The 27059-nt window shown below is 37.5% G+C and overlaps 1 protein-coding gene across 1 annotated transcript; it reads right to left on the bottom strand.

Moving 5' to 3' along the window:
* Nucleotides 1–229: 229 nt before the first annotated feature.
* CCT6B (chaperonin containing TCP1 subunit 6B) lies at nt 230–27020 on the bottom strand. The gene is made up of 14 exons (XM_045773601.2): nt 26845–27020; nt 25205–25268; nt 24516–24650; nt 20930–21103; nt 18853–18956; nt 14226–14336; nt 13732–13891; nt 11572–11654; nt 10893–10989; nt 10226–10373; nt 4736–4869; nt 2360–2462; nt 938–1010; nt 230–416 (listed from the first exon to the last, which is right to left on the bottom strand). The coding sequence occupies exons 1-14, from the start codon at nt 26979–26981 to the stop codon at nt 344–346; spliced, it is 1596 nt and encodes a 531-aa protein (XP_045629557.1). The 5' UTR covers nt 26982–27020; the 3' UTR covers nt 230–343.
* Nucleotides 27021–27059: the final 39 nt, after the last annotated feature.

Below are 27059 nucleotides of genomic sequence, written 5' to 3'. Positions count from 1 at the left end.
AACTCTTCTACTCTTATACTTATTATTTAAGTAATCTCCATCCCCAATGTGGGGCTCCAACTCACGACCCCAAGCTCAAGAGTCACATGCTCTTCCAACTGAGCCAGCCAGGCATCCCAGAAGTTAGAACTCTTAAGGAAAAATATTTTGATTATTATTCCTTTACTGTGAAAGTACTTCTTGTGTTCTTTATACCTTGATGAAGTATTATTGAGACTGCTAAAGCCAACAAATATAAACTGCTTTTATTGTGCAAAAAATTAAGAATGGCTCAGGCTATATAACGGTAGTTGATGTAAATGCACTAAATCTCAGCTTCTAGAAGAGTTGATTTTGAACTCAATCACCCTTTAAGAGAAGACATACCAGCTCGCATAATTTCATCAACCAGGAGAATGTTGGTGGCAATCACCGTGCTGAGGAAAAAGAAAATAGGGTGAGTAAAGCCTACCAACCCACTCTCATCTTTTCCCCCAGCAATCTTCAGCTACTAAAAGTACTTTGTTCTTTAATGATGTTGGTATGAGATATTACAAGACGAAGCTATTGTAAATACAAACATCACCCCTTGTATTATAATTTCAACTCTTTTACTGATAAAATAAAAAGTTTGATTTTATATACCAGCAAAACTGAGCTCATTTTTAGCACATCATTTGCTTTTCCCCGCTATGCCTGTGGTACAATTTCAGTAAACTTCCTTCTTTCCCTTTCCCCTCAAATAAATGGTAAGATAAACATTTCCTATGTCTGACACTGCTAGAATTAAAATGGAAAAAGGACTGTAAAATGACAGAAGTTAGGATTATTAACTGGATACCATGCCTTTTCATACATTTAACCATTTTTCAGTATAGATGGTAAAAATAATAGACAAGTTTTAAAGTTACTGATTATGTCCCTAAAAGTCTTTCTCTTTTTATTAATATGAATTTACCAAGAGTGAAGAAGTTGTTTTTTCACACAATAATTATCCCAAACTCCTACATCTGCTGCTACCATGGGCTCACCTGCAAAGTAAGAACAAACTATTTTAGCACTACCATCTTGATATATTCTGTTAATACTGGTTATATATTCTAACAGTGTTCAATATACCACCAAAACTACTAGTGTCCAGGTCACAATGACCTCCACGTTATCAAATCAATCCAGTAGTCAGTTCTCAGGCCTTGTGGATCAGAAACAACACGGCCTCTTGACTACGTTTTCTTCACTTGTCTTCCAGGACACCACGCTCAGCCCGGTTTTTTCTTTTGCATTAGAGGCTCCTGTTCTGTCGACTTTCCTGGTTCTTCCTCTTCTTCCCAGAGCTCTTAATTTTGGAGTAGCCAGTGACTTAGTCCTGGATTCTTTTCTTCACTCTCTACACTCACTCCCCAGGTAATCTCACCCAGTCTTCTGGATTTAAACCATACACGCTCCGATGACTCTCGTTCTTATCTCCAACCCAGAGCTCTTTCTTGAGCTCTAGACTCACACTTCCAACTATCTACTTCACTTGAAAGTCTGCAGACACTTCGAACTTAACTTTGCCAAAACTCAATGCTGATCTCTCCCCACCACAATCTGCTCTACCCACAGTTCTCTGATGCAGTTAATGGCCATTCCAACCTTCCAGTTGTTCAGCGGACTCCTCTCCACAGAATAGCCAGAGTGATCCTTTTAAACGTAATTAGGCCATGTCACACCTCTGTCAAAAATTGCTCCCTATTCCACTACAGTAAAAGTCAAAGCCCTTGGACTGGCCCACACACCCTGCATGATTTTTCTATTACTTCTCTCATCTCATTTCTCCTCTTCAAAAGCTTCAGACACTGGCTTTTCCACTGGCTGCTCCCTCTGCCCAGGATACTCTTTCCCCAGTTCCCCAACATGGCTACTTCCTTACTTCCTTTGATTTTTTTTCTATAGACATATTCTCAATGAGGTCTACCCTGCCCACCTTCTCTCTTTAAATTGCAACCCCCTCCCACCTCCCGCCTCATGCTAGCATTCACAGTCATCCTTATAGGGTTCTTTTATTTTTTCCATAGAATTTATTACTCCTTAAATACTAAGGGAACTTATTTATTAAGGTTATTATTTACTCCCTATCCTTCCCTGCTATAATATAAACTTAGAAAGGCAGGGGTTTTTGTCTCTTTAGTTCTTTGTGAATCTCAAGAGTCAAATAACAAGCACTCAAAAACTATTTCTTAAAAGAATAATTCTCTTTAGAAGTTCAGAAGTAAATTAAAGGCAACCAAAATTTAAATACTGAAGTCACCCAAATCTCTACTCCCTTACTATAAGTTCTGGGTCACTGTAGTATAACCTCTTTCTTTACTGAGCAGCTAATTTTTCATCACTTTCTTACCTGTATCCAAATCTATGCCAACAGGTTGTTTTGATTCCGAATGTTCAGCCTGAACTTTTACTAGCGTTTCCTGCAGGTCAAAACCAGAATTCTGAGCAAGAACCTTTAAGAATAGAAATAATAAATATATGTGTGAAATATCTTCACATATACATTTGAATAGCAAATATAAAAAGTCTCTGCTCTCTAGTCTTGTGAAAACATATTCATAATACAGTAATTATCTCCTTTTGAAGAATTCCATTCTTAATCTAAATCAAATTATTATTTCATGTATCTAGCAGTTTTTATATTTACTTAAAGGTTTTCCCTATGTATATTTCACTAAATTCTAAGGACATTACAGTCCCTCATCCTCACCCCACTACATTAATTTCTCTCCTTGCAAAAGATTTCTTAAAAAATGGAAAGGGGGGGCGCCTGGGTGGCTCAGTCATTAAGCATCTGCCTTCGGCTCAGGGCGTGATCCCAGAGTGCTGGGATCGAGCCCCACATCAGGCTCCTCCACTGGGAGTCTGCTTCTTCCTCTCCCACTCCCCCTGCTTGTGTTCCCTCTCTCACTGGCTGTCTCTCTCTCTCTCTGTCAAAATAAATAGATAAAATCTTAAAAAAAAAGAAAAATGGAAAGAGGGGCACCTGACTGGCTCAGTCAGAAGAGCATGTGACTTGATCTCAGGGTCATGAGTTCAAGCCCCACAATGGGTGTAGAGATTACCTAAATAAATAAAAACTTTCTTAAAAAATGGAAAATTAGGGTGCACCTGGGTAGCTCAGTCAGTTAAGCGTCTGCCTTTGGCTCAGGTCATGAACCCAGAGTCCTGGGTTCCTGGCATCTCAGGCTCCCTTAGGCAGAGAGCCTGTTTCTCCTTCTCCCTCTGCCCTTCCCCCATGCTTGTGCACTCATGTTTGTGCTCTCTCTCTCTCTCGTGCTCTCTCTCAAATAAATAAATAAAATCGTTATTAAATGGAAAATTAGTAGAATGGTATTATTTCTTCTCAACCTTTCAGCCACATATTTTCTAGCTTTTCCTAGGCACCTGCTAAAGGAACCCTACATATTTTCAGGATCTTCATATCCCTCATCAACATGAGGAGAGTCATGACCTGTGGCAACAGGATTGGAGATAACAGCACTTCAAACCAGGTTTATTTCTAAGTAGTACTAAACCAATAACTGGTAAGTAAAAAGGAACCACCACTGTATACCAGGCTTACCAGTTTGTGTCAACTACCGGATCATCACTTACTGACTTTGCTGTTGTGGGCAAAGAGAAAAATAGATATCCAATTCTCAAAGATTCTACACATTATGAATAATTTTAAAGCAATTAACAAAGAGACTTTGCTAGCACTGTTCTTAATATTTTAATTCACAGTAGTAACATCTTTGACATGGTCTTCTGTGTTTCTAAGTGGTTCACAACCAGATTAAGGCAAAGGAAAAGGAATGGTAGTCCTCTGTCCTTCTGATGATACATGGAACATCTGGTTTCTCTCCTTTTCTAGGTATTAAAATGAAAATGACAAAAGCACACTTGTATTTGGCAGTGCTAAACAGCCTAAAGTTCTCACTTCACGCAATTTAAAGTGATGATAATACTTTGGATACCACCACCAAGAGAAAAATCTACCCTAAAGACTAGTTAAATTTTAAGTTCTAGGGGTGTCTGGGTGGCTCAGTTGTTGAGCGTCTGCCTTCAGCTCCAGCCGTGATCCCAGCGTTCTGGGATCGAGCCCCACATCGGGCTCCTCTGCTGGGAGCCTGCTTCTTCCTCTCCCACTCCCCCTGCTTGTGTTCCCTCTCTCCCTGGCTGTCTCTCTCTCTGTCAAATAAATAAAATAAACAAAATCTTTAAAAAAAAAATATTAAGTTCTAGGGGCGCCTGGGTGGCTCAGTCATTAAGCGTCTGCCTCCAGCTCAGGGTGTGATCCCGGCATTCTGGGATCGAGCCCCACATCGGGCTCCTCTGCTGGGAGCCTGCTTCTTCCTCTCCCACTCCCCCTGCTTGTGTTCCCTCTCTCACTGGCTGTCTCTCTCTCTGTCAAATAAATAATTTAAAAAATTTAAGTTCTAAACGTTTTCATTATGATTAATCATGAACCATTTTTGAAGGAAATTTCCGGACTTCAACTTTTGGTGCTCAGAGATAAGCACAGGGGTAATTTAGTTATTTCATGAAACTCTGACAAGGATTCGGAGCTATTATACAAAAGTTATCATTCCCTGCTTTAGCTGTAACATATCTTAAACAAAACTGCATGGGAAAATGCAAATAAAAACTGTCTTTCTACTCTGATGTTAGATAATGTGGACAATTTATAATCCAACGCCCTTATGTCTAACCAGTTGTTCTTTGGCCATTAGGATAGTTGTACCTTAGGAATAATGAGCAGAGCATCAGCAAAAGCTTGGACTCCAAGACGAGCTCTTCCTTTTATACTAAGCTTATAATTAATAAGAGCTTCCGCTATTGCCACTTCAACGGCACCTGCTCCCGGAACCACACAGCCTATTGGAGGGAAGAGACTGTCAAGGCATGCCAGATAGAAACACCAGAGAAAAAAGCACTTAGCTATTCAAGTGTGTTTAATTATACCTCCAACACCTAAAATAGACCTAAATATATATGGAAATAAAGTAAGTTGCATAGTTCAGCCTTATGAAGCATCCTGAAGTTACACACCATTAAATAATTAGGCATGGTACAGACACTGGCTTCAAGCAGCTAATCTCATTGTTTGTAAGAGTAGACATTTCTTCCACCTTCATCTTATTCCTTTATGACTACATTTAAAAGGTAGTTATTTATAATTTATAGGGATAGGAAACTAATTGTAGTATCTGATTTGAAAAAAACTTTAGGCCAAGATAATTTGGCCACCATTCTAGTATAGAATTCCTGGGATTTAATAGAGTATTTGTTTCCTGTACTGAAGCGAAACCCAAACTGCTACCTGAGGAAAAAATATAGGTGTTCTTATTATTCTAAGGTAAAAGCTCTGGTTAAAAACATCAATTTTCACAACAGGATATGACTTTTATACCTGCTGGTATGGTTCTTATAAAGTTTATGACTCTCCTTTGAATCAGCAAATTTGCTTTGGAATCACCCATCTTTAAAACAAAACAACACAAAAAGAATCTCTCCTTTATCCCACATCATTTTTTAATTACTTACCCCTTCCTCTGCTTCCCTGTACAACATAACTGTTCAAAAGAGTTGTCTATCCACAAGGTGACTGCATCCTCTCCTCCCATTCACATTTTTAAAAAGTTCCTTGTGATATAACATTTATGTTAATTATACCGGAATTAAAAAGTAATTCTAAAAAACTTTTTTAAGTTCTTTGTGAAATAGTGATTTTACACAGAAGAATATTTATATGTCTAATGTATAAAGAATAAATGTGCAAATAAATGTACTCATGTACCTCCCACCTTAAGAAACAGAAACCAGTAGCTGTGGAAACTTCCCTGATCCTATTCTGTGAAAACACATCAAAATTTGTGGGATGTTACTAAAGCAATACCTAAAAAGAAACTTGTATCACTAAACACCTACATTAGAAAAGAAGAAACTTGTATCACTAAACACCTACATTAGAAAAGAAGCTTCCACCTTAAGAACTAGAAAAGAGCAAATGAAACCTAATGTAAACAGAAGAAAGAAAATAATAAAAATCAGAGTGGAAATCAATGAATATGAACAATGTCAAAAAAAAAGAATAGTGGCAGAAATGAAAAAGGTAAATGTCACTATAGATTTCACAGGCATTAAAAGTATAATAGTAAGGGAATATTATTAACAACTTTATGCTAATAAATTTGAAAACTTAGATCAGGGATTAGCAAACTTTCTGCAAAAGACCAGATATAAATATTTTAGGATCTGTGGGCCCTATCATCTCCTTTAAAACTATTCAACTCTGCCCCCGTACCACAAAAAGAGCCACAGGCAATACATAAATGAATGGGTATAGCTGTATTCCATAAAACTTCATTCACCAAAAACAGGCAGCAAACAGGATTTAGCTCATGGCAGCAGTTTGATGATCTCAATAGATGAAACAGACAAATTTCTTGAAAGACACAAACTCAAAAAAAAAAAAAAAACCACACAACCTGAATAGCCCTGTATCTATTAAAAAGATTGATTATAGTTTAAATTTTTCCCATGAAGAAAACTACAGGCCCAGATGGCTTTACTGGTGAATTCTACCAAACATTTAAGAAAGAAGTAATACCAATTCTACACAAGAATTCAACGCTTTCAGAAAATTAAAGAGGAGAGAATGTTTTCTAACTCATTCTATGAGGTCAGCATTATTCTAACAGCAAAAAAGATAAAGGCGTTATAAGCAAAAAATATATAAATACCCCTTATGAATATAGATAAAAAAATTCTTAATAGTATTTTAGCAAATCAAGTCCAACAATGTACAGAAAGGACAATACACATAGCAGCATTACTCACAATAGCCAAAAGGTGAAGAGATCTAAGTTTCCATCAATGGATAAATGGATAAATAACAGATGGTATACATATACAATGCAATTATTATTCAGCCTTAAAAAGCAAGGACATTCTGACATATGTCACGACATGGATGAACCCTGAAGACATTATGCTAAGTGAAATAAGCCAGTCACAAAAGGACAAATACTGGATGTTTCCACTCAAATGAGGTACATAGAACAGTCAAATTCATAGAGACAGTAAGTAGAATAGTGGTTTCCTGGAGCTGGGAGGAGAGGGGAATGGAGAGTTATTGTTTAATGGCTATCGAGTTTCAGTATTATAAGATGAAAAATGAGTATTGATGGATGATGGTGATGGTTTCACAACAATGTGAAAGAATGTAACTTATTGCCACTGAACTGTAACACTTAAAAATGATTAAAATAACAAATTATATATACATATCCACAAATTTAAAAAATAATTTAAAAACTATAATCTATTTTTAAAAAGGATAGGGGTGCCTGGGTGGCACAGTGGTTAAGCGTCTGCCTTCGGCTCAGGGCGTGACCCCGGCGTTATGGGATCGAGCCCCACGTCAGGCTCCTCCGCTATGAGCCTGCTTCTTCCTCTCCCACTCCCCCTGCTTGTGTTCCCTCTCTCGCTGGCTGTCTCTATCCTGTCGAATAAATAAAAAATAAAAAATAAATAAAAATAAATAAAAAGAATAATACATCATAAGTAAGTAGGGTTTATCCCAAGAATGTAAGGTTGGTTGAACATTTGAAAATCAATGTAATTTACCACATTAATAATCTAACAGAGAAGAAACATATAATCACCTCAATAGATCACTAGAAAAGCAATTGGCAAAATCCAACATCATTCGTGATAAAAACTCTCAGCAAGAGAAGAGAACTTCCTCAATCTGACAGAAGACTTCTAGAAAAATCATACATAATAGAGAAAAGCTGAATGTTTTCCCCTTAGGATCAGGAGCAAGGAAAGGATGCCCACTCTCACCATTTCCATTCAACAATATATTAAAGCTTCTAGCCCATGAAATAAAAGGAAAAAAGAAATAAAAGATATCCAGATTGGAAAGGAAGAAGTAAAATTGTCTTTATTAGCAGACAACATGACCATCTTTATCATTTATATAGGCAATTCAATGAAATCTATAAGAAAGCTACTAGAATAAGTGAGCTTAATAAGGCTGCAGAATTCAAGATCAATATACAAAAATCAACTTATTTCTATATCTTAATAACAATCAGAAATTGAAATTTTAAAAACATCATGTACAATAGGACCAAAATTCATGAACTATATAAATCTGAAAAAAGATATGCCACTAAAAATCACAAAATATTGCTGAAGTAAAATATATATATATTAACATATATATATACATATATTGCTGAGATAGAATCAAGAAGGCTCAAATAAATAAATATACCATGACTCAATATTAAGATATCAGTTATTCCGGGCGCCTGGGTGGCACAGCGGTTAAGCGCCTGCCTTCGGCTCAGGGCGTGATCCCGGCGATCTGGGATCGAGCCCCACATCAGGCTCTTCCGCTATGAGCCTGCTTCTTCCTCTCCCACTCCCCCTGCTTGTGTTCTCTCTCTCGCTGGCTGTCTCTATCTCTGTTGAATAAATAAATAAAATCTTAAAAAATTTAAAAAAAAAAAAAAAAAAAAAAAAAAAAAAAAGATATCAGTTATTCCCAGAATGTTCTACAGATTCAGCAAAATTCCAATCAAAATCTCAAGTCTTTTTGGTTGAAATTGACAAGCTGATTCTAAAATTCATTTGAAGATGCAAACGATTTTAAATAACCAAAATAACTTGAAAAAGAACAAAATGGGAAGATTAACACTACTGATTTCAAGACTTATTATAAAGTCACAGTAATCAGGATAGTATATTAACGCTGAGATAGACAAACAGATCAATGGAACAGAATAAGAACCCAGAAAGAGAACAACACAAATACGGACAATTGATTTTCAATGAGAAGTTTCAGTGGCAACTCAACTCACTGGTGAAAGAAGAATCTTTTCAACAAATGTAGCCAGAACAATTTGATCAAAGAATAGTAAGGTATACCTTAGGTGTATACTTAAGAGTTGATTTGCTGGGTCATATAGTAACTCTGTAGTTTAACTTTGTAAGGAACTCCCTACTGTTTTCTAACAGTTCCCACCAGCAATGTTGGACTCCAATTTCTCCACATCCTTGCCAACATTTACTATCGTCCAGCTTTTTTATTTATAGCCATCATAACAGTTGTGAAATGGTATCTCCTTATGGTTTTTTCAGTTTCCTAATGACTAATTATGTTGAGCATCTTTTCATGTGCTTATTATTCTATTTTAAACGTGCGTTTTTACTGCATTACCTACCCCAACTCCTTTTAGAAGGAAGTTAGTTTATAAATTTTCAATAAATAATACATGCTAATATTCTTTTCTAATCTTTCTTAAAATTACACTGCACCTAAGGTAACGGAATGAGTTCTAAGCTGTAAAAGCCTTTTCATGGTTTTAAAAATAATTTTTTTTCCTCTTTTTTTTAAGATTTTATTTATTCATTTGACAGAGAGAGAGACAGCCAGCAAGAGAGGGAACACAAGCAGGGGGAGTGGGAGAGGAAGAAGCAGGCCCCCAGCGGAGGAGCCCAATATGCGGCTCGATCGCAGGACTCTGGAATCACACCCTGAGCCAAAGGCAGACACTCAACCACTGAGCCACCGAGGCGCCCCTCTTTTTTTCTTTTTTTTAAGTAGGCTCCACACCCAGCGTGGAGCCCAGCTTGGGCCTTAACTCACCACCCTGAGATTGAGACCTGAGCTGAGATCAAGAGTCAGAGCCACACAGGCACCCCAGTGGTTTTAAAAATAAATTTCTAAAAATAAAAAAGTGATACTATAGCATTAAATTAAGTGCTTTTTCATTTCATAAACAGAAGTTAATTCAAAGGGCAACATACTGGAGCACCTGGGTGGCTGTCAGTTAAGCATCTGACTTTGACTCGGGTCACGATCTCAGGGTCCTGGGATCAAGTCCCAAGTCAGGCTCCTTGTTCAGCTGGGAGTCTGCTTGTCCGTCTCCTTCTCCCTCTGTCCCTACCCCCACTTGTGCTCACACACTCTCTCTCAAATAAATAAATAAAATCTTAAAAAAAAAAAGCACAGCATACTTATTAAGAATATTCCAATAGAAAAATCCTCACAATCTAAACTACAAATTATCCAAAATGAAGTGACAGAATAGTAATCATTCATATCTTTTAAAATACTATCTATCTATCTATCTATATATATATATATATATCATGATAGATTTATTACTACTTTAAAAATACATAAGGTTCATATCCGTCACAAAAATGAGCCTACCATCTTCAATGGCATTTTTGATGGCACGAAGTCCATCCCTTATAGCGTCCTTGATTTGTGTGAGAGTATGCTTATTCGGTCCTTTAACCAACAAGGTGACAGAACGAGGGTTAACACAGGCCTCGATAAAAGTGAACTTTTCTTCACCCTAGAGGATAATCCAAGAAGATATAACTCTAATACTTAACGTTATTAAGAAATGAAGACCCAGCTTATAATATTAGAATCCAATCTTCATGTGAATTTGTCTTATCAAACATAACTAAATACGCGTTAAAAGCAGTTAAGTTATATTTGAACTCTCAACAAACATTCGAATAAATAAATTGTAAAATCGGTCCTGTGGATTATTCAGACATCAAAAGGTAAAGCCTGAATTAAAAGACTTAGTATTAAAAAAAAAAAAAAAGGTGGAGTGCCTGGGTGGTTCAGCCAGTTAAGCGTCTGCCTTCAGGTCAGGTCGTGATCCAGGGTCCTGGCATCAAGTTCCACAGCGGGCTCTCTGTTCAGCAGGGAGCCTACTTCACCCTCTCCCTCTGCCTGCCACTCCCACTGCTTGTGCTCTCTGTCAAATAAATAAATAAAATCTAAAAAAAATTAAACAAAACAAAATAACATAAAATAGGTTTACTCGTCACTTTATAACCACTGTCCCAGAGATACTCACTAATGTACACTCATGTACGAGACCAGCATATCCCAAGCAATCTACATTAAGGTCTTCAAGAGAATTCACAGCCATTCCACCACAAGCAAGAGAGAGTCTGAAATGACATATGTCAGCATAGCTTTTGTTATAGAAAGCACTAAAGACTTAATTTCTTAAAGGTGAAAAGATATCTAACACAGAAGACCGCATTGTTGCTGTGTTGTGTTGTTTTTAAAATCTGTTTTAAGAAGGGGCGCCTGGGTAGCTCAGTTGGTGAAGCAGCTGCCTTCAGCTCAGGTCATGATCCCCAGGTCCTGGGACTGAGTCCTACGTCGGGCTCCCTGCTCAACAGGGAGTCTGCTTTTCCCTCTGCCCCTCCCCACTGCTCATACTCTCTCTCTCTCTCTCAAATAAATAAATAAAATCTTTTTAAAAAAATACTCAGTGCTCTGCCCATTCACCCTTTTTAAAAAAATGTTTTAAGATAAAAACCTTCTTTGTACTTCAACAAAGTTCTGAGGTAGGTTAACAGTCTTGATTTTTGACACTTCCATTATTTATTGAAATTAAAAACAACATTTGGAATTTGTATGCTATTTTGCTCAGTGAAGTTTACATATAAGCTAAAAGGAATACCATGGGGTCATTTCAATTTAATCTGTTAAAAAACAGGATACATAATAATCTGCAAGCTTACCTTTCCATATTTCTTCTTTTTGCTCTGCGAAGAGCTACTATGCCATGTTTTGCAAGAGCATCTAAGGAAAATGGATCAATTCCCTAAAATCAAATTAGCATAAAAGTTATAAGCATATCTTAAGCCAGTAGTTCTCAAACTTTCTGCTCTCAGCACTGCTTCACATTCTTAAAAATTGTTAAGAACCCAAAAAGCTTTTGTTTATGTGAACTGTATCTATAGTATTTGTCATATTATAAATTAAAATTGAGAAATGTTTAAAATATTAATCTACTCAAAATAATAATAAACCCATTTTATGTTAAATAAATAACATCTTTAAGTGAAATTTACTACACTTTCCTAAACAAAAAAATATATAGCTTAAAGTAATGGCACTGTTTCACATTTTTGATATCTTTTTAATGTCTATCTTAATAGAAGACATCTAGATTCTCACATCTACTTCTGCATTCAATTTCGTGTGATATGTTGTTTGGGTTAAAGTATATTATGAAAACTTGGACTCACACAAATATATACTGGAAAACAGAGAAATATTTTAATAGCCTTTTCAGATAAATGTGGATATTCTTCTTTGACACTGTATCAAAACTGAATAAATGATAGTTTCTTAAAGGTTAGTGTCAATTTGAAATATGGAACCTATTAATAAACTTTTCCTAATCTTTCATATTAAAATCCATTTGTCTTACACTTTGAATGTATTATTTGCCCATGCATGACTTTATTAAATCATACATTTTTCAGTCATTTAGAAAACAGTGTTTCACTATGTTAAGCAGAGCTTCCAAATGTTGATACATTTCCTGGGTATATAGTATCAAAAATATCACATTTGCTAATATCACCACTAATATTATCAGAAAAGTCCTTTAAGTATTGGAAAGCAGTCAAGTTCACAGCAGCAGATACAAGTTTTCCAAAATTTTAGTTTTGGCTTGAAAGCTCAAAGTTACTGGCAACAAATACTGTCAGTTGTTTTCCTTGAAGTGACAAACCACTTCTTCCTTTTTGAGAAAAGCCTGCCAAATACCCATGTCAAAATAACCAGTTTTTCTGTCAGTTATTCTTTTTTTTTTTTTAAGTAAATCTCTCTGCCCAAAATGGGGCTTGCACTCACAACCCCAAGAAAAGAGTTGCATGCTCTACTGACTGATCCAGCCAGGCACCCCTGCCAGCCAGTTACTCTTTAAAGTAAAAATGGCATTCCACGAAAAAAGTGGCTAGTTCAGCTTGCAACTCAATTACACAAGAATTTTCCCTCAAGTCAACCATATTTTAAAAACTTTATTTATTTATTTTTTGAGAGAGAGTGATCGTGGGGGGGGGTTGCCGGGGGGGGGTATACTGGGGGTGGGCAGAGGGAGAGGAATGAGAGAATCCCAAGCGGACTCCATGCTCAACTCAGTGCAGAGCCTGATACAGTGCTCAATCTCAAAACCGTGAGATCATGATCTGAGCCAAAACCAAGAATGGGACGCTTAACAAACTGAGCCACCCAAACACCCCCAAGACAACAATATTTTGATATGCAGATTTCACACTCTGTCACACAGAATTATAAGAGGATGCATATTTAATCAAAATTTAATTAATAAGTTTTACCACTTCAGGATATTCTCAAATTGGGGCGCACGGTGGCTCAGTCGGTTGGGTGTCTGACTCTTGAACTCAGCTCAGGTCATGACCTCATGGTCATGGGATTGAGCCCCATGTCGGGCTCTGCACTCAGTAGGGCATCTACTTGGGATTCTCCCTCTTCCCGCTCACACGCACACTCTCTCTCACTCTCTCTCAAATAAATAAATAAATCTTTTTAAAAAAGAGAGATTCTCAAATGAAACTGCCGTTCTGTTTTGTTTTTTAAACTGCAAGTGTGTGATAGTGTGACAATAAAGAATATAATGACTACTAGTACCGTGTGGCGTTACTGCTTTGATCTGTACTGAGGTATCAGCAGCTTTACCTAGCACTGCTTTTGCATGATCATTGCAAATGTGGACACAATGTCAAAGGCATTATTATTATTATGAAAATAATTCTAACTTCAAAGACTCCCTGAAATGGTCTTTGGGACTCCCAGGAATCCACAGACCACACTACAAGAAATGCTGAAAAATATTTACAAATAATTAAAATCTGAACTTTCTTTCTCACCTTTTGATTAATGACAACAAATCCTTTATTGGACTGAGCACAGACACTGTCTTTCAAGTCTATTATTTTTTGTACTCTATCTTCAATAAATTTTCTTTCAGCTTTTACCAATTTCTCTTTCTCTTCAGCAGTCTTATAAAAGAAACCAGAGCTCACCTCTCTAAAAGATTAATAAAAACAAGCTAGTAAAGGCGGAGGAAAAAAGAGGGAAAGGTAAGAGTTTACACTAAAAGTTTGGGAGGGAAGAAAGAGATTAAAAAACACTTTTAGGGAGCGCCTGGGTGGCTCTGTTGGTTAAGCACCCAACCCTTAATTTTGGCTCAGATCATGATCTCAGGGTCATGAGATCGAGCCCTGTGCCTGCTTAGGATTCATTCCGTCTCTCTCTCTCTCTCTGCCCCCTCCACCTCTCTTTCTCTAAATCAGTTAATCAAAATTAAAAACACTTTTAGAAAATATAATTTCAAAATTTACAAAGAATAACTGCCACATACGTTTTTTCATATTCCAGTGACACATTGCAAATAAGGATAAATGCATCTTCCACTCGCTTCTTCATATCTGGATGACGGGCACCATGATCCAAAACTAATCCTCTGATCAATCTATTAAAATATGTAATGTTTCTTACTCTGAGTAATTGTTTCCTTGCACCAACTTTAAGCCTAACATATAATTAGTAAAATTGGAAAAGAAAATCTACTTTAACGCAGCGTGACTGTGAAGTCACAGTGAAAAGTCAACCCAGAATTATTCTCTAAATTATGTGGCTCAAACATATGACACAGCTGGTCAAGTAATGAAAGGTAGGCACACAATGAGTTTCTTAGAAACATTTGTTCAAAATAATTATATGGAACCAAAAATTGTTAACCTAAATGTCTAACAATAGGGCATTGTTCAGCAAATAAATGACCCAATATTTGGTGGTCATGAAAACTATGTAATGACATGGAAGATATTTACAGAGGTAAGCTGATAAACACAGAACAACAAACTACCTATAAAGCATGATTATAACAATTCTTTTAAAAAATAAGCACCTTGGTACTGACAAGAAAAAAATGAAAGGAACCTAGAGTAAACTTATGCTTGGGCGGTAGGAATACAGATAATTTGGAGGGGTGGGAGACGGTTTTTTCCTGTTTTCCAAATTTTCTTTCAAGAGTAAATATTTTCATAACTTTTTAAACTTCATTTATACCCAGTTAGGGACTGGTATTTCTACTTCTGAATCTTTTATAACCAGTATTTGTTCTACATTAAAGTAAAGAAATAATTTTTAAAATAAACATGATTATAAGGAAGTTTTCGAATTTTTAACCTAACTACTGATTTTAATCTAACTACAAAAATTTAATCTAATTACTCCAACTCCTAATATATGAAGATATTTAGGAAGAAACAAGCAAACGATATGTTCGGTATTCATCACTCTTCAAGTCTCCATTCTTTCCCCCTCTTGCTCTCAGCAAATGACCCTGCTGCTTTGAGAAGATACAAACACTGTCCCATCACTACCTCCACCAACCCACCTGCACTTGAGCCTGAACCGTGTACTCCTATGAATGAACTACCCATGCTCCTCTGCATACCCATAGCTCCTCCTACTCCCTTTCTCCTCTCTGCTCCAGCAATGCCCCCATTCCCCCAACTGCCATCGATTCCTCCTGCCTCCAGGAGCATTCACGTCAGGATACAGACTTGCCATGATAATTCCCCTTTAAACTAAGAATGCTTCTCCTTTAAGTCTTTTCCCATATCTAGCTACTGCCCCATTTCTCTGTTAACTTCCTTGGAGTGGTGTAAGCTTACATCCTCACTTCTTCCCTAACCCTTCCCTCTGGAGCCCACCTTCAGTCTGACTTTCATACCTACTCCTTTATTGAATCAGTTCTCATTAAAGCCACCAAAAACATTAAATGCTTTCCATATCTAACGGTCAATTTTCAATCCGCAACAATTTGCTCAAAGTTTCAGCAGCATATGATGTATTTGATTATTCTCCCCTTGAAACATTTCCCTCTCTTAGCTTCTGGGACACTGGCTTCTCTTGGTTTTCCTCCTACCAGTGACCACTCCTTCTCAGGCTCCTGTGTTGAATCCTCATTGTCTTCTCAATTTCTAAACATCAGAGCTTCCAGCATTCAACCTTAAACCTCCTCTTCTATCTATATTCACTTCCCAGATGGTCTCATTACCTCTCACAGGCTTTAAGTCACCTACACACAGATAACTCCCAAATATATTTCCAGATCAGACCTCTGTTCTAAACTCCAGACACACCTCTCCAACTCCCTAATCAACATCTCCACATGGATGCCTAATAGGCATCTAAAACATAACATTTCCCAAACTAAACTCTTGATTTATTTCCCCAAATCTTTTCCTCCCAGTCTTTTCCATCCCAAGAAATGGTACTTCCCCTTTTCCAGCTGCTCCATGCAAAAACCCAGGAGATATCCTTCACTCTTTATCTGTCACATTATATGTTGAACCATCAACAGATCCTGTTGCTCCTTCTTCTAAGTATACCCTGATCTAAACTGTTTTCATCCCTCAGCTGAATTACAACAGATTCTTGACTGGCCTCCTGCTTCTCTCTTGCACTGGGAGGTGCCCTGCTCCATGGTGCATTCTCTCCACAACAACCAAAGAGATCCTTCTGAAATATAAATCAAGAACTGCTTTGCCCTCAGCAATGGCAGACTATTTGGGACCAAACCCTACCACCAAAAGCAACTAAAAATTCTGGGCTAAAAACAAAAACGCTGGGGCACCTGGGTGGCTCAGTCAGTTAAGCATCCAACTCCAGATTTCAGCTCAGGTCATAATCTCAGGGTTGTGAGATTGAGCCCTGCATCAGGCTCCATGCTGGGCGTGGAGCCTGCTTAACATCTTCTTTCTCCCTCTGATCCAACCCTCACTGGCTCGTGCATGCACACACGCTCACTCTCTCTAAAAAAAAAAAAATATTAAAGAGCTATAAAACAGTAAAGAAAATGAACTCCAAGGGATAAGAAAAGAACTGCAGGCACTCTTATTCTAAAGTCATTAAATAATTCAGGAAAATTTGAACTTTGTTTTCAACAACCTCACAATGAGAAGGGGACAGAATTAAAAGCTCGGGGCTCATCCAAGGTAGAGGGTCTAATAGGAGACACTTTTCCCATTAAATAGGAACCCCAAAGGGGTACATACTCAGGGTATAAACCAGAAGGATGAACTAGAAGCAAGCAGCCCTTACATCAACCAGCAGTTAGAATTAACTGGATAGGAGCGCCTAGCTCAGTTGGTTAAGCAGCCGACTCTTGATTTCCACTCAGGTCATGATCTCAGGGTTCTGGGATCGAGCCCTGCATCAGGCTCCACACTCAGCAGGCAGTCTGCTTAAGGATTCTGTCTCTCCCTCTCCCTCTGCCCCTCCTCCCACTCACATGTGTGCGTGCGCTCTCTCTCTCTCTAAAATAAATAAATTTTTAGAAAAAAAAGAATTAGCTGGATATTAAAAACAAAAACAAACAAACAAACAAAGCCCTCAAGCTGTGGATTTAATTTAAGGCATTTCCTGGGGTACCTGGGTGGCTCAGTTGACTAAGCGCCTAGACTCTTCCCCCTCAGCTCAGATCTTGATCTCAGTGCCGTGAGCTCAAGCCCCATATTGGGTTCCATGCTGGGCATGGAGACAACTTAAAAAAATAAAAATAAAAAATAAAATATTCCCTGGGATCCTTGTAGCAGCAAATTCAAAGTCTCCGTGCAAAAATGGACCTTCATCCTAGGTCTCAAATTATTTCTACAAATACTTTTTTCAAACACATTGAATGGCACATATAGAAACAAAACACGGTTAGGGAGAACCAGCAAAATATAATAAACACCAGAAACAGACAAGCCAAAACTTCAAATACTATAATTATCAGATATGACTATATGTTTAAAAACATGTAAGGCTGGGACGCCTGGGTGGCACAGCGGTTAATCGTCTGCCTTCGGCTCAGGGCGTGATCCCGGCGTTGTGGGATCGAGCCCCACATCAGGCTCTTCCACTATGAGCCTGCTTCTTCCTCTCCCTCCCCCTGCTTGTGTTCCCTCTCTCGCTGGCTGTATCTATCTCTGTCGAATAAATAAATAAATAAAATCTTTAAAAAAAAACAAACACATGTAAGGCAGGTTTATAAAGATCTGCAGGGAACAGGACACCATAAAAAGTGCCATGGCAGATTTAAGAAAAACCAAATAAAACTTCAAGAAATAGGTAAATAAAGATGCCCACAAGCACACACATATATGTTAAAATAAATAAGAATGTATTTTCAAATGAAATAATGATATCTGGATTGGCTTCAAAATAATCCAGGTTTGGGGCAAGGAGGAGGGAGGAAAAAGGAATATATAAGGAAATAAAAGGAAAAATAAGATAAGCCAAATGTTGAAAATTGATAAAGATGAGTGACAGGTACATAGGAGTTCACTATTCTTTTCTCTCTACTTTTACATATGTTTAGAATTTTCCACAATAGAAAGTTTAAAATTCATTAAGTCCAAAATCAACAAGATGCTACATACTCTGAGGACATACATATTCAGACAATTGTCTGGCTTTCTTTCCTCTCCAACTTCATCTCCTACTCCTCTTTCCTCTTCCTGTGCTCCAGGCACTCTGGAACACCCCAGCACACTTGTGCCTCAGGGCCTTTTCAACCATTATTCCTTAGCTTAGAACACTCTTCCTCCAGATATGCACACAGCTAGCTCCCTTACTTCTTCAGCCACCTTCTTAGCTCTCTAGTTTAGTTTACTATTATAAGGACCTTCCCTGAACATTCTAAAATCACACACATGCTCTCACATAGTCACTCTATCTTCTTCAAGTTTTTATTATCACTATGTATTTATTACCTCCCTCAACTAGAAACAAAATCTTCTTGGAGAAAGAAATTCTGTTTTGTTTACTCTTCATCCCTAGCACCCAAAATAATGACTGGCTCAGGTTAAGTATTCAATTAATATATGTTGAATTAATAGACTGATGTTAAATAAAAGGAAATTAATGAAAAAACATCTGAACTAAACCAAATATCCTAGAATCTATGTATTGTCAAAGTTTATGTAATTTACTTTGTATCTGTTTCTGATTTATGCTTCATCTCCATGATTTCTACCATGAAGAGATCAATAGGATAACCCGGTCTTCTAATAGCCAAAACAGAATCCACAACAGCCTGAAAGAGAAGCAAATGAGAACAGTAAATTATTGGTCTACTTAAAGAAACCACTGGCCCAAGTAATCACCAGACTAAGCAGATAAAGGGCTTCAGGCCTCAAAATACAGGGCAAGGCCAACAAGGGTCACTTCATCATGGACACCAGTAATAACCAATGCCAATGGATACCTTAGAACCTAAAGGAACTTCAGAGATCATCAGGCCCAAATCCTTCATTTCACAGATAAGTAAACTCTGATTTAACTTTAAGAAGTTACAGTCTTAGAAGCACCTGGGTGGCTCAGTTGGTAAAGCATCCAACTCTTGATTTTAGCACAGGTCATGATCTCAAGGTGTTGGAATCGAACCCCACATCAGGCTCTGCACTGGACGTGGAGCCTGCTTGGAATTCTCTCTTCCTCTCCCTCTGCTCCCCCCACCCCCACTAGCTCACACTCTGTCTGAAGAAGAGGAAGGAGGCGGGGGGAGGAGGAGGAGAAGGAGCAGGAGGAGAAGTAGTAGTAGCAGTAATAGTAGTAGTACTACTAGTAGTAGTTGTTTTTGCTACAGTCTTAAAACAAAGTCTAAAAGACAGTAGCAGAGCCAGGACTAGAATTCAGTTCTCAACTGCCCAGCTACTACTCTTTCTACTATCAATACTACTCAAACTTTTCCACCAAAGAACGTATTAATGGAAAAGAAGGAAATGTATTATAAGGTAAGAGTTAAAATTTGCTGGTTATACCAACATGAAATTTCTTAAGTTTTGTGTTTTATCACGAAGTTTCCACATCATGCCATAATACACGTGTTTGTTTTAATGTGCAAGTAACGCCTTTCCCCAAAATTGCAAAGTAAAACTGACACTCTAGAAAGACATGTCTCACATATTCTGCCACCTATCCCCAGGGATATATAATTTGAGAAGCATGGTACAATACATCCTATTGCTTAGCTCAGAAAGCAATATGAAAACAACTAATTACAGAAATTAAGTGCTACAGTATAACCATCCTAAAATGTAAATAAAGCAAAAAACTATACCTTAGAAAACTTTATCTGAGATAACATGATATTGGGGTTTGGAGCCTAATAGGAACTAATGACAAAAACTATTGGATAATGAGAATATCAGTGTTTCTAGAACTCCAAGAGAATGGAGGCCTTAACCAGATAATGTGAAGATTCTGGGTCACCTGATATATGTACTCCAACAGGAGAAAATATTGCAGTCTTTATTTGAACTCTGTTGAGCAAGAAATTGTCTGATCTTAATCTGATTTGCCAAGTAGGTTTTTCTAGCGGTAAGGGGAATCGACCAGAAACAACTCGGGTGTTCCAGCCCATTTGTCATTTATATCTCCCGAAGTAAATTAGCAAGAGAGCATTCTGATTTATATGTCAATGTCTTGTGATTTTGGTTATAAATTCATCATTCCTGATAAACCAATATATTCAAGTTTTGAAAAATATAAAGCTGAGGAATAATGGTGATATCAAACTACAGCCACCTGATAAAAGCCTTCTCAAAATATCCAGTCTTGTCCTTATATTACATACATTTTACCTTTAGAAATAAACAAAACAAATATGCATTTGCCAGATGTAAATATTATCTATCAGATTAATCATGCTTCATTAAAGTGGTAAGCTTAACCACTTCCCTGTGTGTCACCTCGCATAACTATGGACTTCTAACACCAGCACATCACCCCAATGGCATCCACAAGAGATGACCCACAGGCAGCCAAGCCCCTCCTCTAACTTTCACAGTAACTTAAAAGCAGGTTTAATATGACACTTTTGAAAAACATATACTGCTCTGACCAATCAAGTCTAGTCTCTAAATAAGTCTATAAATATTTGTCTTCCATATTTTATTTCACGTACAAAACCACCACATGCAGTGGTTGATTATCTTATAGAAAAAAGAAAAATATCATCATGCATTAGTCTATACTCATTCTGAATGCAAAAGTTCAGTCACATACCTCTATTAACACATCAGCCAATTCAGCATGAACTTTAGTTTGTAGAGATGTTCTAGCCACATCTAAGAGGATTTCTCTTTTCATCTCTTTGTTAATTTTAACTTCTTCCAAAACTTCAAGCGCTTTTATCTTTGCAGCTTCAAATCCTTCAGCTATTATTCTAGGGTGCAGGCCCTATGGCATCAACATAAAACTAAAAATTATAAAGTAAAAGGAACCACCTTCTCCTATTAACAGGTATATCCAGAAAAAGTAATATTACCCACATCAATGCCACTAAATATGTGTATGTATATAACTTATAAAAGTAACTTTTCAGTGCTTCATATTTAAAACAATCTCAAACTTACAGAAAAATTTTAGGTCCAGTACAAAAAACTATAATAGTCCTCCTTATTTCCAAGAATTATGACACACTGTCATGTGGTACCCTTCTGAATGGGCACAAAAGAAAAGACTCTTTTTAATGCAGAGGAAAAGAATGAACACTGATTTGGAGAAAAATACAGACAGACACCACCTTCACCAAATGTTAACATAACAGTAATGGGACAAACAGGCATCATGTGCCTCCTGATACAATGCATTAAGAACACTAAAGCACTTCTATGGTATTCGTGCCAAAAGTTCATAACCTGGGTCTAATTATGATAAAATAGTCAAATCCAAATTAAGTACTCTCTACAAAATAATTGGCCTATACTCTAAAAGTAGCAATATCATAAAACACCAAAGACAGTTCAAGATTATTCCAATTCGAAGGAGACTAAAGGGATATGATAACTGAATGCAATAGATCAGCCTAGATTTTTTTTCTGCTATAAAGAACACTGTTGGGAAAAATTATAAAACTGGAATAAAATCTGTAGGTTATACTACTATAACAATGTGTCAATGTTAATATAAATTCCTGGTTTTTTTAAGATTTTATTTATTTATTTGACAGAGAGAGAGAGACAGCCAGTGAGAGAGGGAACACAAGCAGGGGGAGTGGGAGAGGAAGAGGCAGGCTCCCAGCGAAGGAGCCCAATGTGGGGCTCGATCCCAGAACACCAGGATCACGCCCTGAGCCAAAGGCAGACGCTTAATGGCTGAGCCACCCAGGCGCCCCTAATTCCTGTTTTTGATCACTATTCTGTGATTACATAAGAGAATATCCTGGTTTTAAGAAATATACACTAAAATATTTAGAAGATCACGTCTGCAACTTACATTATTTAGAAAAAAATATGTACATACATATATATACATACACCATATATATGCATATGTCTGAGAGAGAAATGTTATTCTTTGGACTATTCCTGAAACTTTTCTTTAGGTCTGACATTATAACAAAATGATTTTTTTAAAAATATTGTTTATCCTGGAAAAAATACATAAACTTATTGAAAGCTGGAACTGGGTCTAATTTATTCCCCTTGGGGGATAAATTACATTCTTTTACATCAGTCCTACAACAATTTTTTAAAGTTAACATTTAAAAAAATAAATAAAGTTAACATTTATTGAGCATTTGTGCCAGGTACTAATCTAAAAGGCTTTACATGTATTATTTAATTCATCCTCTCAACACTATGAAGTGGGTATTATTTCTGTTTCACAGATGAGGAAATGGAGATTTATAGGGATAATGTAATTTGCCTTAGATTACCAGGATAGTAAGAGGTGGAACCAGGATTTAAACCTGCAAAGCCTGACTCTAGAGCCTGTGTTATGAACCATTTTCAAAACGTGGTCTCAGTCTAGGATCTCACGACTTGTCATCTGGACTACTATGATCTCCCAGTCTTGACTCCCTTAAAACTGTCACCCAAATTTTTAAAATCCCAATCTGACCGTATCAGTAATTAATACATTAACGTGAACATTCTTCTTGGTTAGCATACTACATGCCCTCTGTGATCTAGCTCCCACCTACTTCTCCAGGCTTTCATTACTGTCCACATCACTTTATTATTTTTAAAGATGTTATTTATGTATTTATTTATTTGTTTGTTTGTTTATTTATTTATGTGAGAGAGCGCACACATGAGTATGGGAGAGGGGCAGAGAGAGAGGGAGAGGCAGAGGCCCCGCTGAGCAGGGAGCCCAATGACCAACTGAGCCACCCAGGCGCCCGTCCACATCACTTTAAACTTTGCCAACACCAAAATGCTTGTAGCTTTACACACATACCACGTTGCTTCTCTTCTCTGTGCCTCTGCTCATGTTGTTCCTTCTGACTGGAATGTCGTTCTCCTTACCCCTCACTCTTTCCTCTGGCTCACTCCCTCTCATCCTGAAGATTTAACCCAGGTCTTACTTCCTCCAGAAAGTGCTTTGTAATTCAGTCTACTTTAGGATATCCCTCCCTCCTCAGTATTTCTATCATATATTGTGCCTAGCTCTATCACTATACTGCCACAGTTTCATTATTATGTCAGTGTCTGTCAGCATCTACCTTTTCCCAAACTTTTTTCTCCCTAACAAAACCCTAATTTTGTTTAGGTTATCTCTTCCTCCAGTCTTCAGAGGAAGCTACCCTCTCTAGCTAACTCAAAGGGTGGATCCTTATTAGATTAAGTCAATTCCCCAAAAACCTGTTATTGATTTAGGATGGACACAGATCAAAGTTGGCTCAATCGTATTGTAAAGAAGAAATTTTATTCCATAATTGGGCAAATGGTTCTCTCTTGCACGTCCCTCCTGAGTGTTACTAAAGGAAGCAGGTATTCCTAATTCCCTCTGACAGTCATATAATCAGGATGGAAATAAGCCTTACCACAAAAAAGCACTATAAACGGAGGCGCTAAGAGACAGAAAGAACCAGGGTACTTGATGACTAATAGAATTTTTTAATCAACCAAACTTGGATGTTCTGTCGTGGGAGATAATTTATTGTTTAAATGATTTTTAGTCAAATTTCTACTGCTACAGCCAAAAGAATCCTAAATGAGGTACGTTGCAGGTACTGAATCATTAGACAATTCCCAATACTAAATGAAACGCAAAGAAGTAATAATTCTAGCACTTTGAGCAAGTAATGCTTTGCTGAAATGGTCCTTGAAAGAAAGGAAACATTCAAATACTTAATCAAAGAAGACAGATAAGTAATGCCAAGAAAAGAATACAGATTCAACAAAGGCACTTAGGTAGAAACGTATACAGTGATTTCAGAGGCTAATGAGCAGCGTGGAGGAGTTTCACTAGAGTAGATAATTTGTAAGGAAAATAAAACTAGAAAGATAGGTAAATACACGGTGTGAAAAACCTTCAATTATTTTTCTCCAGTTATTTTTTTAAAAGGTGCATAATTTGGTTTCAACTTTATCCGTGATGTTTTCTTTTTTTGGCCATTATTCAGGGGTAGATGGCTAATTTTTTACCTTCTTATATACCTTAAATATTTCTTTTAAAAAAGTGGGATATAATTCCAATGAAAGGCATTATTTTGGCAAAAAAGTTCGTGATTATTTCTAATTGTCCAAAAGTATCTTGATAAAAATTATTTTTGCCCTCTAAAATTAAACCATTTTACTAGTGAAAACAACAATTTCCCAAAGTAAAGTATCACATGAATGTGAATTCTGTAAAACGCGAATACCTCAGAAACATAATGATCAGCTTGTTTTAGTAACTCTCCAATAATTAGAACATTGGAAGTAGTACCATCTCCTGTAATGTCATCCTGGGCTGTTGCTACTTTTGCTATCAGGGAAGCAGTTGGGTGTTGAATTTGCTGGAAAAAGTAAGCAACAGATTAAAAAAGAGAATGAGATTTTAAAAAAAATAGCCCAATGAAAACAAGATAACCTAAGGGCCAAGAATAAAATTAAGAAATAAGCTTCATTCTACAAGTTCACAAATTCTTATTATCGATACTTAATAAATGTCAATACCAAATTTTTTCAATTGAGAACTAATGAGGTTTGAACATTTTGTAAGAGTCTTTGCTTTGGAATACAATGACATTTCCAAAATAAGATCAAATCCTTCAGTCTCTAAGATGAATATATTTACTAAAATTGCAAAGGATATTTTTTATATTTTCATATTACAAACAACATAATTCAGTGCTTTTAAAAGATGTAACAAATTTGGAAGTATCCCTACGTTATTACTCGGACTCTATAAAGATTTGAAAACAATCAAAATCATCTTTTATTAAGGTCTAACCCAACAAGTGTAACTCATGACTGCAGTATTTAACTGATAGCCTTGGTTTAAAGATATACAATCTGTACTATGTTCTAGGCTTATTAAGATTTATTAAAGTCAGCAGCATCAGCTCACCATCTCATGGAGCAGCACATTGCCATCTTTGGTGAGTTTGATGTCACCTGTACCAGAAACAAGCCTGTTCAGAAAACAGTGATATTATTAACCTCATATGGCAACAGTCAAGCAAGACATTTTCAGTTCTTGCCACTCACTATCCTTAATATAAGGAACTGAGCTTCAAAACTTCCAAGTGCCATGGGGCAATACCATGGTAATCACCACCATGTGCAGCCTACAGATTCACTTCTTCCCATATGGACTGCTATGATGATTTCATTCCAAATGGAGCATTTACAAGTTTAAGAGAAATTGATGAGTTATGAGCATAAGTTTGGTCAAAGGATACTTGGAAGTCTACAAAACTATAAATTTCCTGCAGGTTTTTTATTTTGGTAGTATGTACCATTCATTCACTCAAATTAAGTTTTTTCCCTCATCCCTCATATTTATTAGATCGTCAAGTTCTTTTAATTCTACAACCTAAATCCCTAAGTATTTCTTTAATCCACCCCCTCCCCTCCATGTCCACTGTCATCAATATCTCTAGCCTGGACTACTTAGACAGCATCCTGGTATCTCTGAATTTGAATCTACCCCCCCCCACTATATTTATTTCTAAAAAATAATGAGACTCAGTCAGCTCCCTGATCAAAAATCTTTCAATGAATTTTACATTCTCCATCACCTTCAAGGTAAAATCTGGACTATTTAGCAATGATGTAGTTCACCTTTCCCAATCCAGCTTATGTCTATTTTTCCTGCCACAGCTACCAAATGAGATCTTGTGGGAAAATCTTGTGGCTCCCTTAATACATCGTTTGTTTTCATTTCTGTTGGGTTTACACCAATGGGCTTTCTTGTTCCTGAAGTTACTAGAAGGCCTTTACTCCCTTCTCCAACTGGTGAACTCTAACTTATCTTTCAAGATTCTAATCAAAAATCTGTCATCTGAGAGGTTTCTCCTCCCTACTCCTATCAGCAATTAGTCCCTTTCCTCAATATAATAATTTTATATTTTTTTTTCTGTTTCCAGCATCCAGTTAGTATCGAAAAGCTCTCTTTTACCGTTAATATTAATTTTGCTCATTCTCCTTAGAATGTATTTCTTCTCTTAAACATTTTAGCCCTCTTTTCTTCACTCTTCTAAAGAAAATGGTGGTGCTAAGTAAATATATGCTGAAAGGGTGAATAGATAGGAAGAAGTGTAGGCACAGAGCGTTCAAGTAACTTGCCTAAGGACGCACAGTTAGAAGGGAACTTGGGAGTTGAACCCATGCCTGTTGGGCTCCAAGGCCTGTGTGCCCGCACCACTACAACACACTGCCAAACAAAACCCGAACTAAGGGCATACAGTCTCAAAGAACAGGGGAGTTAAATGGCTTATGCTTCTGAAGAGACACCACATGAACTGACTTTCAATTGCACACGAACGCTAACGAAAGTGGGGCAGTGGGGGTGTCACAGCTTCACTCGGGGCCCTTTCCTCCGGAGGCTGTCCTCCCGCCTCAGGCCAGGGGTGACCTCCGGGCAGGAATGAGAACGAGAATATCCCGTCGCTCCAGGCTCTTCGCGGAACGTCTGCCTCACAGCGCTCCACGACACCCAACAAACCCCCGGCCCTAACCGTCGCTCCAACCGCCGGGCCCTCTCACATTTTCATGGTGCCCTTAGGCCCCAAATTGGTACGCAGCACATCCTGCAGCCCTCGGGCGGCGCATATATTGACAGCCAAGGCCGCCTGGGCCCGCGCCACCTCAGCCTTGGAGTTTATTGCCTTGATCGCAGCCATTGCCTCACTGAGTGCGCGACCCGGCAGCTAAAAACAGCTTCAAAGCGGATCTCGAGAGAAATCCCGGCGCCACCGCCC

This window comes from Ursus americanus, chromosome 23 (assembly GCF_024610735.1).
Source record: "Ursus americanus isolate L20-20 chromosome 23, mUrsAme1.1.p, whole genome shotgun sequence".
Lineage (NCBI taxonomy): Eukaryota > Metazoa > Chordata > Mammalia > Carnivora > Ursidae > Ursus > Ursus americanus.
The sequence above is the reverse complement of the archived record's forward strand: the minus strand, read 5'-3'. Positions and strand labels throughout refer to the sequence as shown.

Coding starts and splice junctions, on each gene's coding strand:
- CCT6B (XM_045773601.2), bottom strand. CDS start 26,981: ATGGCTGCGATCAAGGCAATAAACTCCAAGGCTGAGGTGGCGCGGGCC. Junction 14,337..18,852: donor AAATCAGAAACAGATACAAA/GTAAATTACATA, acceptor ATATTTTAATAG/ATTGATCAGAGGATTAGTTT. Junction 10,374..10,892: donor TCGTACATGAGTGTACATTA/GTGAGTATCTCT, acceptor ATTATCCTCTAG/GGTGAAGAAAAGTTCACTTT.